The sequence below is a fragment of the Salvelinus alpinus genome, chromosome 9 (genome assembly GCF_045679555.1).
Source record: "Salvelinus alpinus chromosome 9, SLU_Salpinus.1, whole genome shotgun sequence".
In the NCBI taxonomy this organism is placed as follows: Eukaryota; Metazoa; Chordata; class Actinopteri; order Salmoniformes; family Salmonidae; genus Salvelinus; species Salvelinus alpinus.
The window spans coordinates 4,701,965-4,719,830 of NC_092094.1; the positions used below are offsets into that span (position 1 = coordinate 4,701,965).

At 44.2% G+C, this 17,866-nt stretch overlaps 1 protein-coding gene across 2 annotated transcripts in view; it reads right to left on the reverse strand.

Annotated features, from left to right (window-relative positions):
- The window catches only part of LOC139584187 (unconventional myosin-Vc-like), a 57,482-nt gene extending 39,966 nt beyond the window's left edge, over positions 1-17,516 (reverse strand). Inside the window, exons 1-9 of one of the 2 annotated variants that reach the window (XM_071415743.1) lie at positions 16,502-17,516; positions 16,033-16,143; positions 10,655-10,826; positions 7,357-7,501; positions 5,434-5,590; positions 4,996-5,139; positions 4,683-4,764; positions 4,174-4,281; positions 491-597 (exon numbers count right to left, since the gene is read on the reverse strand). In XM_071415743.1, the coding sequence (XP_071271844.1) occupies positions 491-597; positions 4,174-4,281; positions 4,683-4,764; positions 4,996-5,139; positions 5,434-5,590; positions 7,357-7,501; positions 10,655-10,826; positions 16,033-16,143; positions 16,502-16,528 (1,053 nt within the window). In that variant the 5' untranslated portion in view covers positions 16,529-17,516. Of the gene's footprint in view, positions 1-490; positions 598-4,173; positions 4,282-4,682; positions 4,765-4,995; positions 5,140-5,433; positions 5,591-7,356; positions 7,502-10,654; positions 10,827-12,222; positions 12,523-16,032; positions 16,144-16,501 lie in introns of those variants that run through there. The other variant, XM_071415744.1, reaches the window with a different exon arrangement.
- Positions 17,517-17,866: the final 350 nt, after the last annotated feature.

Below are 17,866 nucleotides of genomic sequence, written 5' to 3' on the forward strand. Positions count from 1 at the left end.
GTATCAAGTTTGCCGTATCTTTTTTTATTGCCTGCTACGTTACTGCAGACTCGGTAAACTGAGCATTCTGATTGGCCAGTGATGCATAGTGCACTTGATTTCCTCTCCAGGCCCACCGGGAAGGCAGAGTTTGTACCTTCAGACACGTGAAAAGGCAACAGTTTGCCTACCCGGCGCGCAGGGCAGCTGAATTGGCTAAACCCATCACCAACAGCCCGAGACGTAATTTAAAAAAAATAGGAACACAAGGATTAATCTTTGTTTTTGTTTTTTACAGCAATGTTTGTGATCGACTAGAAATGTCTTGGAGATCAAGAAGTCGATGGTGATCGCCTGGTTGGTGACCACAGGTATAAAGGGTTGTGAGTTCACGCCCGGTTGGCGACCACAGGTATAAAGGGTTGTGAGTTCACACCGGGTTGGATTTCCACTCTGTCACATACACATATCAAGCCAATGTTTTCCCGTGAAAAAAGTAAGTTAGACTTACACTAATTGATGACCTGTCTGAGCCAACGTTTCTGATCTCTACATTTCCCAGGTGTAGAATCCCAGCCAGCACCTTGAACACACCAGCCTGGAAGTCCTCGGTTAACCCTACAGGGATGACAGAGGACAGTCAGGGGAATAACACTACATCCTGCAGACTTACCTACATAAGGACTTCGTAACACATTCATAACCCATACACAAGACAGGGGAATAAGACTGCATTCTGAAGACTTACCTACATAAGGACTTCGTAACACATTCATAACCCATACATAACACAGGGGAATAAGACTGCATTCTACAGACATTCCTAGGTGAATAGCGAGTTAAAGAAATCCATTGATATTTTAGTAATTTAATATCCGCTCTTATCCAGAGAAACTTACAATCCGTTCAGTCAACTTAATAAATTAAGTAAACAAGCTCGACCTTGATCCCTGCAATATTAAGTCCCAATCTACAAATGCATGGTCATCAAACGTCTGATAACAGTACATGTTGATCTGAGCAGGAAGTTGACCTACAGAGTGATGTTGATCTGAGCAGGAAGTTGACCTATAGAGTGATGTTGATCTGAGCAGGAAGTTGACCTACAGAGTGATGTTGATCTGAGCAGGAAGTTGACCTATAGAGTGATGTTGATCTGAGCAGGAAGTTGACCTACAGAGTGATGTTGATCTGAGCAGGAAGTTGACCTATAGAGTGATGTTGATCTGAGCAGGAAGTTGACCTACAGAGTGATGTTGATCTGAGCAGGAAGTTGACCTATAGAGTGATGTTGATCTGAGCAGGAAGTTGACCTACAGAGTGATGTTGATCTGAGCAGGACGTTGACCTACAGAGTGACGAACGGAGAGACGTCGACCTACAGAGTGATGTTGACCTACAGAGTGATGAACAGAGTGATGTTGACCTACAGAGTGATGAACAGAGTGATGTTGACCTACAGAGTGATGTTGACCTACAGAGTGATGAACAGAGTGATGTTGGCCTACAGAGTGATGTTGACCTACAGAGTGATGAACAGAGTGATGTTGACCTACAGAGTGATGAACAGAGTGATGTTGGCCTACAGAGTGATGTTGACCTACAGAGTGATGAACAGAGTGATGTTGGCCTACAGAGTGATGAACAGAGTGATGTTGGCCTACAGAGTGATGTTGACCTACAGAGTGATGAACAGAGCGATTTTGGCCTACAGAGTGATGTTGACCTACAGAGTGATGAACAGAGCGATTTCGGCCTACAGAGTGATGTTGGCCTACAGAGTGATGAACAGAGTGATGTTGGCCTACAGAGTGATGTTGACCTACAGAGTGATGTTGACCTACAGAGTGATGAACAGAGTGATGTTGGCCTACAGAGTGATGTTGACCTACAGAGTGATGTTGACCTACAGAGTGATGTTGACCTACAGAGTGATGAACAGAGTGATGTTGGCCTACAGAGTGATGTTGGCCTACAGAGTGATGAACAGAGTGATGTTGGCCTACAGAGTGATGTTGGCCTACAGAGTGATGAACAGAGACGTTGACCTACAGAGTGATGTTGACCTACAGAGTGATGTTGACCTACAGAGTGATGAACAGAGTGATGTTGGCCTACAGAGTGATGAACAGAGTGATGTTGACCTACAGAGTGATGTTGGCCTACAGAGTGATGAACAGAGTGATGTTGGCCTACAGAGTGATGTTGGCCTACAGAGTGATGAACAGAGTGATGTTGGCCTACAGAGTGATGTTGACCTACAGAGTGATGAACAGAGTGATGTCGGCCTACAGAGTGATGAACAGAGAGACGTTGACCTACAGAGTGATGTTGACCTACAGAGTGATGAACAGAGTGATGTTGGCCTACAGAGTGATGTTGACCTACAGAGTGATGAACAGAGTGTCGGCCTACAGAGTGATGAACAGAGTGATGTTGGCCTACAGAGTGATGTTGGCCTACAGAGTGATGAACAGAGTGATGTTGGCCTACAGAGTGATGTTGACCTACAGAGTGATGAACAGAGTGATGTCGGCCTACAGAGTGATGTTGACCTACAGAGTGATGAACAGAGAGACGTTGACCTACAGAGTGATGTTGACCTACAGAGTGATGAACAGAGTGATGTTGGCCTACAGAGTGATGTTGACCTACAGAGTGATGAACAGAGTGATGTCGGCCTACAGAGTGATGAACAGAGTGATGTTGGCCTACAGAGTGATGTTGGCCTACAGAGTGATGAACAGAGTGATGTCGGCCTACAGAGTGATGTTGACCTACAGAGTGATGAACAGAGAGACGTTGACCTACAGAGTGATGAACAGAGTGATGTTGACCTACAGAGTGATGAACAGAGTGATGTTGGCCTACAGAGAGATGAACAGAGAGATGTTGACCTACAGAGTGATGTTGACCTACAGAGTGATGTTGACCTACAGAGTGATGTTGACCTACAGAGTGATGTTGACCTACAGAGCGATGTTGACCTACAGAGCGATGTTGACCTACAGTGATGAACAAAGAGACGTTGACCTACAGAGTGATGTTGACCTACAGAGTGATGTCGACCTACAGAGTGATGTCGACCTAGAGTGATGTTGACCTACAGAGTGATGTTGACCTACAGAGTGATGTTGACCTACAGAGTAATGTTGACCTACAGAGTGATGTTGACCTACAGAGTGATGAACAGAGTGATGTCGGCCTACAGAGTGATGAACAGAGAGACGTTGACCTACAGAGTGATGTTGACCTACAGAGTGATGAACAGAGTGATGTTGGCCTACAGAGTGATGTTGACCTACAGAGTGATGAACAGAGTGATGTCGGCCTACAGAGTGATGAACAGAGTGATGTTGGCCTACAGAGTGATGTTGACCTACAGAGTGATGAACAGAGTGATGTCGGCCTACAGAGTGATGTTGGCCTACAGAGTGATGAACAGAGTGATGTTGGCCTACAGAGTGATGTTGACCTACAGAGTGATGAACAGAGTGATGTCGGCCTACAGAGTGATGTTGACCTACAGAGTGATGAACAGAGAGACGTTGACCTACAGAGTGATGTTGACCTACAGAGTGATGAACAGAGTGATGTTGGCCTACAGAGTGATGTTGACCTACAGAGTGATGAACAGAGTGATGTCGGCCTACAGAGTGATGAACAGAGTGATGTTGGCCTACAGAGTGATGTTGGCCTACAGAGTGATGAACAGAGTGATGTCGGCCTACAGAGTGATGTTGACCTACAGAGTGATGAACAGAGAGACGTTGACCTACAGAGTGATGAACAGAGTGATGTTGACCTACAGAGTGATGAACAGAGTGATGTTGGCCTACAGAGAGATGAACAGAGAGATGTTGACCTACAGAGTGATGTTGACCTACAGAGTGATGTTGACCTACAGAGTGATGTTGACCTACAGAGTGATGTTGACCTACAGAGCGATGTTGACCTACAGAGCGATGTTGACCTACAGAGCGATGTTGACCTACAGTGATGAACAAAGAGACGTTGACCTACAGAGTGATGTTGACCTACAGAGTGATGTCGACCTACAGAGTGATGTCGACCTAGAGTGATGTTGACCTACAGAGTGATGTTGACCTACAGAGTGATGTTGACCTACAGAGTAATGTTGACCTACAGAGTGATGTTGACCTACAGAGTGATGAACAGAGCAATGTCTCTCACCCAACAGAGAGAAGGTCCTGCATGTCTCCTCCATGTCCTTCCTATCGTCCACGCCTTCGATAGCAGTCTCCCCTCCCATACTGGTGTACCTGAACTCATCTGCCCTCACTGGAGAGAGACAAGCACAAGGACACGCGTTCATTAGCACGTTATTGACCTAACCCATACACTTCAGTAGCCAACATTATTTGATCTGTTGTCAGGATGTCAGTGTAACTACTGACTCATCTGGTTGAATAACGGTGAAATACAAATAAATAAATAAATAATTGCGATGACGACCTTCATGGCCTAGTCAGAGGCCGTATCCGCCGTCCCTCTACTAGGGGCCGTATCCGCCGTCCCTCTACTAGGGGCCGTATTGTCCATCTATCATCAACAGTTAATACAGTAGCAGAACTGCCAAGCCCCAGGGTTTAACAGGTCTCTCTTGCTAAATATATATATATTTTTATCTCAATGGAGACAAACCTGAAGAATTACAGGTGAAATAAATTCCAGTCACTCACACAGTCTCAGGCTCTTGAACTCAGGCTGGTCTGCACAGGCACACATCTGATAGAAGATGTGATAGTTTCTCTCCCTCTCTGACTGAAGAGAAAGAGACAGCGTTACTGTCTAAAGGCATGCAATGATTAAGATCTGTTTGTGTTGGTCGTTGTCATGGCAACGAGATGGCAAGACGACACAAACGGATCTGGAACCAGGCTAGCAGCGGCTCACTGAAACCTTCCAAATGGTAAACAACGATTCAACTATACAGTAGCTATGCTACCTTATACACCACATATAAATCTGAGAATCAAGTATGTGAGGTATGACCTGGGAAACCACTCTAGATTTCTCCAGGAGATACGTCCTCATGTTGGCCCCGATGATCTGATATCTCCCGTCGAAGCTGATCTCCGTGTACTTCCCAAAGCGACTGCTGTTGTCATTCCTGGTCGTCTTGGCATTTCCTATAGCCTGACGCAAAAAAATCTCACATTACAAGTTTGTCCATCATAGTTGATGATAATCAAAACACATTGTAGATGTATCAGAAGTACGGTGGCTGGTGAGGCCAATCTGTGCCTGGAACACTGTGGCACATTGGACATGATCTGTCAGATTATGACGTGTCTTTTACACTGTGGGGCCTTGATCTACAGATTATCAAACCCATAGATGGAACAGATTACATAAAATTACTCATAAAGATATGGTGCTGCTACATGTAACGTACATTCTCTGCTAGGACACATGTATTTAAAAACATACCTCAGTTATTGGGTTGGATGCCAGAACTTTGTCTTCCACGTGTGTTTTGCTGCCAGACTTGCTGACCATAGCGAAGTACCTCATGGCATATCTAGCAGACACAGTCTTGCCCGCTCCAGACTCACCACTCACTATGATAGACTGGTTCTTATTGTTCCTGAGAAAAAGGAAATAAATAAAATATATATCTCATCAAAAAAAAGAAAACGTTCCTTTTTCAGGACCCCCGTCTTTCGAAGATAATTCGTAAAAATCCAAACAACTTCACAGATCTTCATTGTAAAGGGTTAAATCATTGTTTCCCATGCTTGTTCAATGAACCATAAACAATGAATGAACATGCACCTGTGGAACGGTCATTAAGACACTAACAGCTTAGGTAATTAAGGTCACTGTTATGAAAACTTAGGACACTAAAGAGGCCTTTCTACTGACTCTGAAAAGCACCAAAAGAAAGATGCCCAGGGTCCCTGCTCATCTGCGTGAACGTGCCTTAGGCATGCTGCAAGGAGGCATGAGGACTGCAGATGTGGCCAGGGCAATAAATTGCAATGTCCATACTGTGAGACGCCTGAGACAGCGCTACAGGGAGACAGGACGGACAGCTGATCGTCCTCGTAGTGGCAGACCACGTGTAACAACACCTGCACAGCAACGGTACATCCGAACATCACACCTGCGGGACAGGTACAGGATGGCAACAACAACTGCCCGAGTTACACCAGGAACGCACAATCCCTCCATCAGTGCTCAGACTGTCCGCAATAGGCTGAGAGGCTGGACTGAGGGCTTGTAGGCCTGTTGTAAGGCAGGTCCTCACCAGACATCACCGGCAACACCGTCGCCTATGGGCACAAACCCACCATCGCTGGACCAGACAGGACTGGCAAAAAGTGCTCTTCACTGACGAGTCATGGTTTTGTCTCACCAGGGGTGATGGTTGGATTCGTGTTTATTGTCGATGGAATGAGCATTACACCGAGGCCTGTACTCTGGAGCAGGATTGATTTGGAGATGGAGGGTCCGTCATGGTCTGGGGCGGTGTGTCACAACATCATCGGACTGAGCTTGTTGACATTGCAGGCAATCTCAATGCTGTGCATTACAGGGAAGACATCCTCCTCCCTCATGTGGTACCCTTCCTGCAGGCTCATCCTGACATGACCCTCCAGCATGACAATGCCACCAGCCATACTGCTCGTTCTGTGCGTGATTTCCTGCAAAACAGGAATGTCAGTGTTCTGCCATGGCCAGCGAAGAGCCCGGATCTCAATCCCATTGAGCATGTCTGGGACCTGTTGGATCGGAGGGTGAGGGCTAGGGCCATTCCCCCCCAGAAATGTCTGGGAACTTGCAGGTGCCTTGGTAGAAGAGTGGGGTAACATCTCACAGCAAGAATTGGCAATCTGGTGCAGTCCATGAGGAGGAGATGCACTGCAGTACTTAATGCAGCTGGTGGCCACACCAGATACTGACTGTTACTTTTGATTTTGACCCCCCATTTGTTCAGGGACACATTATTCCATCTGTTAGTCACATGTCTGTAGAACTTGTTCAGTTTATGTCTCAGTTGTTGAATCTTGTTATGTTCATACAAATATTTACACATGTTAAGTTTGCTGAAAATAAACGCAGTTGACAGTGAGAGGACGTTTCTTTTTTTGCTGAGTTTATATCTGGGTAGGAATACTGCATATTTCACAGTCTTTGAATATTTGACAGTTTCTCTCTTTTTAAGGAGAAGTTCTATTGACAGATAGGCCCAAAGAGCTAAAATGTATGACGGTAAAATAGATTTAAGTCTTTAGAACAGGAAGTTAGTGGGGGGGGGGGACTCAGGGATTGAACCACTGTCTCCAGGAGCATAGCGTTGGTCCGAGGGGGCAGCACCCCCCCCCCGGGGACAGCCCGTCTCATTTTTACCTGGCCATCTGTTTGTAAGCCTCCTCTGCCACAGCGAAGATGTGAGGATCCATATCTCCCATGTTCTGTCCACTGTAGGCGTGGATGACTGCATCTCCATAGATGTGAAGCTGCTTGTATGGGTTCACAGCCACCAGGATGATTCCTGAAGGGAAGGAAACCATCAGGACATACAGTACAGACAGAGTGATCCTATTTGCTTTCACATAGTAATAAGCTTCTAATATAGAATGTAAAAAAATAAAAATAAATGCATTGCCCTGTGAATATTATTTTTCTCATCTCCTACATTTTATACAAACATAAAGCAACAACTCGTCACCCAGACATGAACTTTCACCTTCCATCTCTACATCCAGTAAAATCCAGCCCGATAAACGAACAGTAAAACAAAAAGACATCCCATTAAGACAGCTGGGGAAGTATTTTCTTTACTACCACAGTACGTGTAGATGGACATGGGAGTGGGAGTGTCTCTTTACCACAGTACGTGTAGATGGACATGGGAGTGTGAGTGTCTCTTTACCGCAGTACGTATAGATGGACATGGGAGTGTGAGTGTCTCTTTACCACAGTACGTGTAGATGGACACGGGAGTGTTAGTGTCTCTTTACCACAGTACGTGTAGATGGACATGTGAGTGTCTCTTTACCACAGTACGTGTAGATGGACATGGGAGTGTCTCTTTACCACAGTATGTATAGATGGACATGGGAGTGTGAGTGTCTCTTTACCACAGTACGTGTAGATGGACATGGGAGTGTCTCTTTACCACAGTACGTGTAGATGGACATGGGAGTGTCTCTTTACCACAGTATGTATAGATGGACATGGGAGTGTCTCTTTACCACAGTACGTGTAGATGGACATGGGAGTGTCTCTTTACCACAGTACGTATAGATGGACATGGGAGTGTCTCTTTACCACAGTACGTGTAGATGGACATGGGAGTGTCTCTTTACCACAGTACGTGTAGATGGACATGGGAGTGTCTCTTTACCACAGTACGTGTAGATGGACATGGGAGTGTGAGTGTCTCTTTACCACAGTACGTGTAGATGGACATGGGAGTGTGAGTGTCTCTTTACCACAGTACGTATAGATGGACATGGGAGTGTGAGTGTCTCTTTACCACAGTACGTATAGATGGACATGGGAGTGTGAGTGAATCTTTACCACAGTACGTATAGATGGACATGGGAGTGTGAGTGTCTCTTTACCACAGTACGTGTAGATGGACATGGGAGTGTCTCTTTACCACAGTACGTATAGATGGACATGGGAGTGTCTCTTTACCACAATACGTGTAGATGGACATGGGAGTGTGAGTGTCTCTTTACCACAGTACGTATAGATGGACATGGGAGTGTCTCTTTACCACAGTACGTATAGATGGACATGGGAGTGTGAGTGTCTCTTTACCACAGTACGTGTAGATGGACATGGGAGTGTGAGTGTCTCTTTACCACAGTACGTGTAGATGGACATGGGAGTGTCCCTTTACCACAGTACGTATAGATGGACATGGGAGTGTGAGTGTCTCTTTACCACAGTACGTGTAGATGGACATGGGAGTGTGAGTGTCTCTTTACCACAGTACGTATAGATGGACATGGGAGTGTCTCTTTACCACAGTACGTGTAGATGGACATGGGAGTGTCTCTTTACCACAGTATGTATAGATGGACATGGGAGTGTCTCTTTACCACAGTACGTGTAGATGGACATGGGAGTGTCTCTTTACCACAGTACGTGTAGATGGACATGGGAGTGTCCCTTTACCACAGTACGTATAGATGGACATGGGAGTGTGAGTGTCTCTTTACCACAGTACGTGTAGATGGACATGGGAGTGTCTCTTTACCACAGTACGTGTAGATGGACATGGGAGTGTCTCTTTACCACAGTACGTGTAGATGGACATGGGAGTGTCTCTTTACCACAGTACGTGTAGATGGACATGGGAGTGTCTCTTTACCACAGTACGTGTAGATGGACATGGGAGTGTCTCTTTACCACAGTACGTGTAGATGGACATGGGAGTGTCTCTTTACCACAGTACGTGTAGATGGACATGGGAGTGTCTCTTTACCACAGTACGTGTAGATGGACATGGGAGTGTGAGTGTCTCTTTACCACAGTACGTGTAGATGGACATGGGAGTGTGAGTGTCTCTTTACCACAGTACGTATAGATGGACATGGGAGTGTGAGTGAATCTTTACCACAGTACGTATAGATGGACATGGGAGTGTGAGTGTCTCTTTACCACAGTACGTGTAGATGGACATGGGAGTGTCTCTTTACCACAGTACGTATAGATGGACATGGGAGTGTCTCTTTACCACAATACGTGTAGATGGACATGGGAGTGTGAGTGTCTCTTTACCACAGTACGTATAGATGGACATGGGAGTGTCTCTTTACCACAGTACGTGTAGATGGACATGGGAGTGTCTCTTTACCACAGTACGTGTAGATGGACATGGGAGTGTCCCTTTACCACAGTACGTATAGATGGACATGGGAGTGTGAGTGTCTCTTTACCACAGTACGTGTAGATGGACATGGGAGTGTCTCTTTACCACAGTACGTGTAGATGGACATGGGAGTGTCTCTTTACCACAGTACGTGTAGATGGACATGGGAGTGTCTCTTTACCACAGTACGTGTAGATGGACATGGGAGTGTCCCTTTACCACAGTACGTATAGATGGACATGGGAGTGTGAGTGTCTCTTTACCACAGTACGTGTAGATGGACATGGGAGTGTCTCTTTACCACAGTACGTATAGATGGACATGGGAGTGTCTCTTTACCACAGTACGTGTAGATGGACATGGGAGTGTCTCTTTACCACAGTACGTGTAGATGGACATGGGAGTGTCTCTTTACCACAGTACGTATAGATGGACATGGGAGTGTCTCTTTACCACAGTACGTGTAGATGGACATGGGAGTGTCTCTTTACCACAGTACGTGTAGATGGACATGGGAGTGTCTCTTTACCACAGTACGTGTAGATGGACATGTGAGTGTCTCTTTACCACAGTACGTATAGATGGACATGGGAGTGGGAGTGTCTCTTTACCACAGTACGTATAGATGGACATGGGAGTGTCTCTTTACCACAGTACGTGTAGATGGACATGGGAGTGTCTCTTTACCACAGTATGTATAAATGGACATGGGAGTGTGAGTGTCTCTTTACCACAGTACGTGTAGATGGACATGGGAGTGTGAGTGTCTCTTTACCACAGTACGTGTAGATGGACATGGGAGTGTGAGTGTCTCTTTACCGCAGTATGTGTAGATGATCTTGGACTCCACGAAGCGCACTTTGAGGTTGTGTAGTACTGCTGGTTCGTGGAGGTAGCTGAGAGCTGTCAGGTCATTCTCCCCCACCAGGATATCAGGGTTGCGGAGGTGAGGGAGCTGAGGACTGGATGTGTCCAGGGAGTACAGCATCTCCTACAGGGGGAATAACAGTGTGACTTTGGTGACTCAAAGCCTCTATGGCCAGTTCCCAGGACACAGAGTACAGTAAACCTAGTCCTGGTCTACAAAGCATACTCAAACCAGAATCTCAGCATTAAAAGTATACTGTATGTTTTACATGTCCTAGTCTTGTCTTGCCGCACATATCCTAGTCTTGCCGCACATGTCCTAGTCTTGTCTTGCCCCACATGTCCTAGTCTTGCTGCACATGTCCTAGTCTTGCCGCACATGTCCTAGTCTTGCCGCACATGTCCTAGTCTTGCCGCACATGTCCTAGTCTTGCCGCACATGTCCTAGTCTTGCCGCACATGTCCTAGTCTTGCCGCACATGTCCTAGTCTTGCCGCACATGTCCTAGTCTTGCCGCACATGTCCTAGTCTTGCCGCACATGTCCTAGTCTTGCCGCACATGTCCTAGTCTTGCCGCACATGTCCTAGTCTTGCCGCACATGTCCTAGTCTTGCCGTTGACAAATAAATTAGTGAAAGTAATGATCTAGAGATTAATGAAAGATTCTCCCAATAAATACACTATTTTACATTTCAGTAATTTAGCAGACGCCAGAGCGACTTACAGGAGCAATTAGGGTTTAGTGCCTTACTCAAAAGGCACATCGACAGATTTTTCACCTCGTCATCTCAGAGATTCGAACCAGAAACCATTTGGTTACCAGCACAACACTCTTAACCACTAGTCTACCTGCTGCAAATGTACACTGTCATTCAAATGTATGCTGTCATTCAAACAGAAATTACACACACAGTACAGTGCAGAGTATTGTGGTCTATAGTTATAAAACAGGCCTCTCCAACAGGCCCATACAGTACAGTGCAGAGTATTGTGGTCTATAGTTATAAACAGGGCTCTCCAACAGGCCCATACAGTACAGTGCAGAGTATTGTGGTCTATAGTTATAAAACAGGGCTCTCCAACAGGCCCATACAGTACAGAGTATTGTGGTCTATAGTTATAAAACAGGGCTCTCCAACAGGCCCATACAGTACAGAGTATTGTGGTCTATAGTTATAAACAGGCCTCTCCAACAGGCCCATACAGTACAGTACAGAGTATTGTGGTCTATAGTTATAAACAGGCCTCTCCAACAGGCCCATCTCCATCGTCAAACAATTCTGAAAGTACATGCAGTTTTCGCATGTTCCATCGCAAACTGTCATAAACAAATCTCACAAGTATCAGTCACCGCAAGCTCCCCAGATACTATTACCCCACCCCTGGTTAGCCACTAATGGCTTAAAAAGCCAAACCGAACACAATATCTGCCAGTTAATTTCCAGCAATATTGCCCATCTTGTGGGTTGACAACTACTTTTCACAAAACCTTCTCAATTAAAATGTTAAAGTAGGTTTACCTGGTGGAAGTATATCAATTGTTATCTATTATTTGTTATTTGCTAACTTTGCCATGAAATGAGCAGCAGCAGTACAGAAACCATCGCTAGACGGGCACATTATGCCAGGCATAAGCTACACGAATTCGCTAGGCATTTGCCACGTTTTTGCCGTCCCAGACGAATTTTCATGATCAGGGTGAAATCCTATGAATTTGGGCTAAGATCAGTACTCGCGGGACTCGCGTAGTTTGAGCGGGTCAAAGGACGCACTGAGGAAGACTGTTCGGTTCTCCAGACCTCTGTCGGATGTCCTGATAACTTTCTGACTTCGGCGGCGCGCCTTGTCGTATGACCTACGACGCGATTGGACAAGGACGCAATAGCCAATGAGCACTCCACATGTGAGACCCAAATAAAATCATGGCGAACAGGGAAGCAACAACAACACGCAGGTTGTCCCTAGTTACCCCTAGTTACCACAGCCACAAAGTCAACATTGGCCATATCATAGAAATTCAACATATTTAGTTTTTTGGTCTTAATTTAAAGTTAGGCTTAAGGTTAGCAGTGTGGTTAGGTTTAAAATCAGATATTAAGAAGATAATTTGAAGAAATAGGCGGGGTTTAGCTAGCCATAATTATGACAGATTGGTGGAGCTGTGGAGAGAATGCGCCATCCTTTTCAAAATTAAAAGTTTTTACGGCCAATTCCCTCTACAATATAATTCCACGTCTGCGTGTCCATATTCCGCGCCGCCGTCTCTTTTTTAAACGCTTCTGCGCATAATAATGTGCATACTTATAAATCATCTCACCGACAAAAACATGTTTGCTTGTCGGCATTTTTCCCCGGATGACAACCGAAAAACCGCAGGGCAGGATCAGCTAGGGAGCGTGAGCACCCACGTCCTGGGGTTGTGGATGGACGGAATTAAAGATTTGGAACAAGGAAATCTGGAAATTTGAGCACATCCGAGTTGTTAATATCTTTGAAGTGTTGTGTTTGCTCAGCATTAGATGACACATGCCTCATTCTAGATGCGCAATTAAAGGGGAACTACACACACAAAATCCAAATGTGTTCGTTTTCTTACAGACCAGTTCTTCGAACAATTTTAATTTTGAGAGTTTAAAACAAATCTGGAGTCAGGATATTTACAACTGAGAAAACTCTTTTTTTTAAGGAATCACAGATTTTAGAGTTGTTTATTTAAGCTATAAGGCCGGAGGAGATGTGTTATATGGCCAATATACCACGGCTAAGGGCTATTCTTATGCACTCTGCACAGCCCTTAGCCGTGGTATATTGGCTATATATCACAAACCCCCAAGGAGCCTTATTGCTATTATAAACTGGTTACCAACGTAATTAGAGCAGTAAAATAAATGTTTTGTCATACCCGTGTTATACGATCTGATAGATCATGGCTTTCAGCCAATCAGAATTCAGGGCTCAAACCACCCAGTTTAAAATAATCATTATTTTACCAAGTATATTGACAGAAAACACACTTTTACACCAATAACTTAGTTTTTTTAAAGTATCTCATGCTAGAAAAGGTTGGAGACCCCTGGTTCATACCAGTACTGGTCTGTGTTCAGTACTTACAGTGCACTGTATGGTCTAGTCACTGTGTTCAGTACTTACAGTGCACTGTATGGTCTATAGTCTCTGTGTTCAGTACTTACAGTGCACTGTATGGTCTAGTCTCTGTGTTCAGTACTTACAGTGCACTGTATGGTCTATAGTCTCTGTGTTCAGTACTTACAGTGCACTGTATGGTCTATAGTCTCTGTGTTCAGTATTTACAGTGCACTGTATGGTCTATAGTCTCTGTGTTCAGTACTTACAGTGCACTGTATGGTCTAGTCTCTGTGTTCAGTACTTACAGTACACTGTATGGTCTATAGTCTCTGTGTTCAGTACTCACAGTGCACTGTATGGTCTAGTCTCTGTGTTCAGTACTTACAGTACACTGTATGGTCTATAGTCTCTGTGTTCAGTACTTACAGTGCACTGTATGGTCTATAGTCTCTGTGTTCAGTACTTACAGTGCACTGTATGGTCTATAGTCTCTGTGTTCAGTATTTACAGTGCACTGTATGGTCTATAGTCTCTGTGTTCAGTACTTACAGTGCACTGTATGGTCTAGTCTCTGTGTTCAGTACTTACAGTACACTGTATGGTCTATAGTCTCTGTGTTCAGTACTTACAGTGCACTGTATGGTCTAGTCTCTGTGTTCAGTACTTACAGTACACTGTATGGTCTATAGTCTCTGTGTTCAGTACTTACAGTGCACTGTATGGTCTATAGTCTCTGTGTTCAGTACTTACAGTGCACTGTATGGTCTAGTCTCTGTGTTCAGTACTTACAGTGCACTGTATGGTCTATAGTCTCTGTGTTCAGTACTTACAGTGCACTGTATGGTCTAGTCTCTGTGTTCAGTACTTACAGTGCACTGTATGATCTAGTCTCTGTGTTCAGTACTTACAGTGCACTGTATGGTCTATAGTCTCTGTGTTCAGTACTTACAGTGCACTGTATGGTCTAGTCTCTGTGTTCAGTACTTACAGTGCACTGTATGGTCTAGTCTCTGTGTTCAGTACTTACAGTGCACTGTATGGTCTAGTCTCTGTGTTCAGTACTTACAGTGCACTGTATGGTCTATAGTCTCTGTGTTCAGTACTCAAAGTGCACTGTATGGTCTAGTCTCTGTGTTCAGTACTCACAGTGCACTGTATGGTCTAGTCTCTGTGTTCAGTACTTACAGTGCACTGTATGGTCTATAGTCTCTGTGTTCAGTACTCACAGTGCACTGTATGGTCTAGTCTCTGTGTTCAGTACTCACAGTGCACTGTATGATCTAGTCTCTGTGTTCAGTACTTACAGTGCACTGTATGGTCTATAGTCTCTGTGTTCAGTACTCACAGTGCACTGTATGGTCTAGTCTCTGTGTTCAGTACTTACAGTGCACTGTATGGTCTAGTCTCTGTGTTCAGTACTTACAGTGCACTGTATGGTCTATAGTCTCTGTGCTCAGTACTTACAGTGCACTGTATGGTCTATAGTCTCTGTGTTCAGTACTTACAGTGCACTGTATGGTCTATAGTCTCTGTGTTCAGTACTTACAGTGCACTGTATGGTCTATAGTCTCTGTGTTCAGTACTTACAGTGCACTGTATGGTCTATAGTCTCTGTGTTCAGTACTTACAGTGCACTGTATGGTCTATAGTCTCTGTGTTCAGTACTTACAGTGCACTGTATGGTCTATAGTCCCTGTGTTCAGTACTTACAGTGCACTGTATGGTCTATAGTCCCTGTGTTCAGTACTTACAGTGCACTGTATGGTCTATAGTCTCTGTGTTCAGTACTTACAGTGCACTGTATGGTCTATAGTCTCTGTGTTCAGTACTTACAGTGCACTGTATGGTCTATAGTCTCTGTGTTCAGTACTTACAGTGCACTGTATGGTCTATAGTCTCTGTGTTCAGTACTTACAGTGCACTGTATGGTCTATAGTCTCTGTGTTCAGTACTTACAGTGCACTGTATGGTCTATAGTCTCTGTGTTCAGTACTTACAGTGCACTGTATGGTCTACAGTCTCTGTGTTCAGTACTTACAGTGCACTGTATGGTCTATAGTCTCCGTGTTCAGTACTTACAGTGCACTGTATGGTCTATAGTGTCTGTGTTCAGTACTTACAGTGCACTGTATGGCCTATAGTCTCTGTGTTCAGTACTTACAGTGCACTGTATGGTCTATAGTCTCTGTGTTCAGTACTTACAGTGCACTGTATGGTCTATAGTCTCTGTGTTCAGTACTTACAGTGCCATCCTCAAGCTGCAGTTGTAGAGTATCATCTCCAGGTTTGAAGTCTCTCAGGATCTCTGCTGACTTCCAGACATGCTCTTCATCCGGTATCCACACTCTGTTGTACTGAATGAGCATGCCAATTAATTATAGCCTACTTTCTAAAGATGAATGGAGATGAGTGAAATGTCACTATTTTCTTTTGGTAAATCAAAATTACAGTACAAAAAAAGTGTGTACAAATACGTTACTTTATTATTGTAGTCTATGTAATTAGTTGTCGCACAGCAATTTGATAATGGACTACAAGGAAATTTGGAAACTCATTTGTATAATCATTTCCCAAACTGTATTCAGGTGGATAATGTGCACCATATGTTAGTCATAAAACAAATTTGTCAACGTGTTCAACAGGTGTTAAAACAAAGCGATTGAGATTCCGTATTAAGATTGAGTTAAAAACATGTATCACTTTCTTTCTCACCTTCGTATAAAGTTCCGACAAAGCCATTGGTAGTAAAGTTTTAACAATCCGTGAGTTTAGCCGACAACAGCCATACCGTCAGTGGCGTGAAAAAGTCGACAACTTCCCCCAGGCGTTTTGTCTTACCTGTGCAGTGGACTTTGCCTTCCCCGTCCCGCCCATCAGTCTTGTGACAGCAGATTGACATTAGGGGTGTGTTCGTTTGAACAAAGACAACAATAGAAACAGGATACAGAACCTCGGCGGGGTTTTTAGTTGTGACGGTGATGCTATGGTGATTCCATGGCATGCGCCTTGCGTTTACTCAAGGAATGGAATGGGATACAGTAGCAAACGTAGCCTATAGATTTCTCTCAGCTTTTTCCCAGCAGTTGGCTGATCGTAATCCATGTAGCATTATATGGAAGCATCACGTATTTTTCATGTAAATAAATATATTTCTCAGTTCATTCTATGATCACCTGTTCAAAACCGACTAAGATTTTAAATTTTTAATTATTTCAAATACCTCTCACCATCTTTTATTTACTGCTGACCACACAATATAAAGCCTTTAGGTGCATAATAACAAATAAACGCTGAACATCCTGGTCCCAACAAAGCAAACAAACCAGCATCTCATGGAATTATTCACAAGACATTCTTACAGTCTTAAAACAATATTACAACTACTGTAAAGCATTTGAGGAGATATTCAGGTTTATACATTTAGAAAACTAGATGGTAATTTAATCTCTATGGGAAGCAATGGGCACACAGAGGGTGTGAGTCAACAACAAGGCTCTTTAGCTGCTGTGTCCAGCACACAGTGTACACTAGGAGTGGTGCTCATGATATTCATATTTACTGTGATACATGGGAAGGCAATAAGCACTACATTACAAAGGTAGTAAGCACTAGGCACTACATTACATAGGTCAGCACCAGCCAACTAACTTTGGCTCCCAAATATACGGTACGAAGCCTCATGGAAATACATTTACATTGGTTAATAAAAAGCAGTAGTAGTTCTGACCCTCTTCATCCCAAGCTTAGTGGCGTTGCCCTCATCCACCTACACTGAACACAAATAGAAAACGCATTATGTAAAATGTTGGTCCCATGTTTCATGAGGTGAAATAAAAGATCCCAGAAACGTTCCATTCGCACAAAAAAAATAAGCTTATTTCGCTTAAATTTATTTACATTCCTGTTAGTGAGCATTTTTTCCTTTGCCAATATAATCCATTCACCTGACAGATGTGGCATATTAAGAAGCTGATTAAACATGATCATTACACAGGTGCACCTTGTGCTGGGGACAATAAAAGGCCACTAAAATATGCAGTTTTGCCACAAGATGTCTCATGTTGAGGGAGCGTGCAA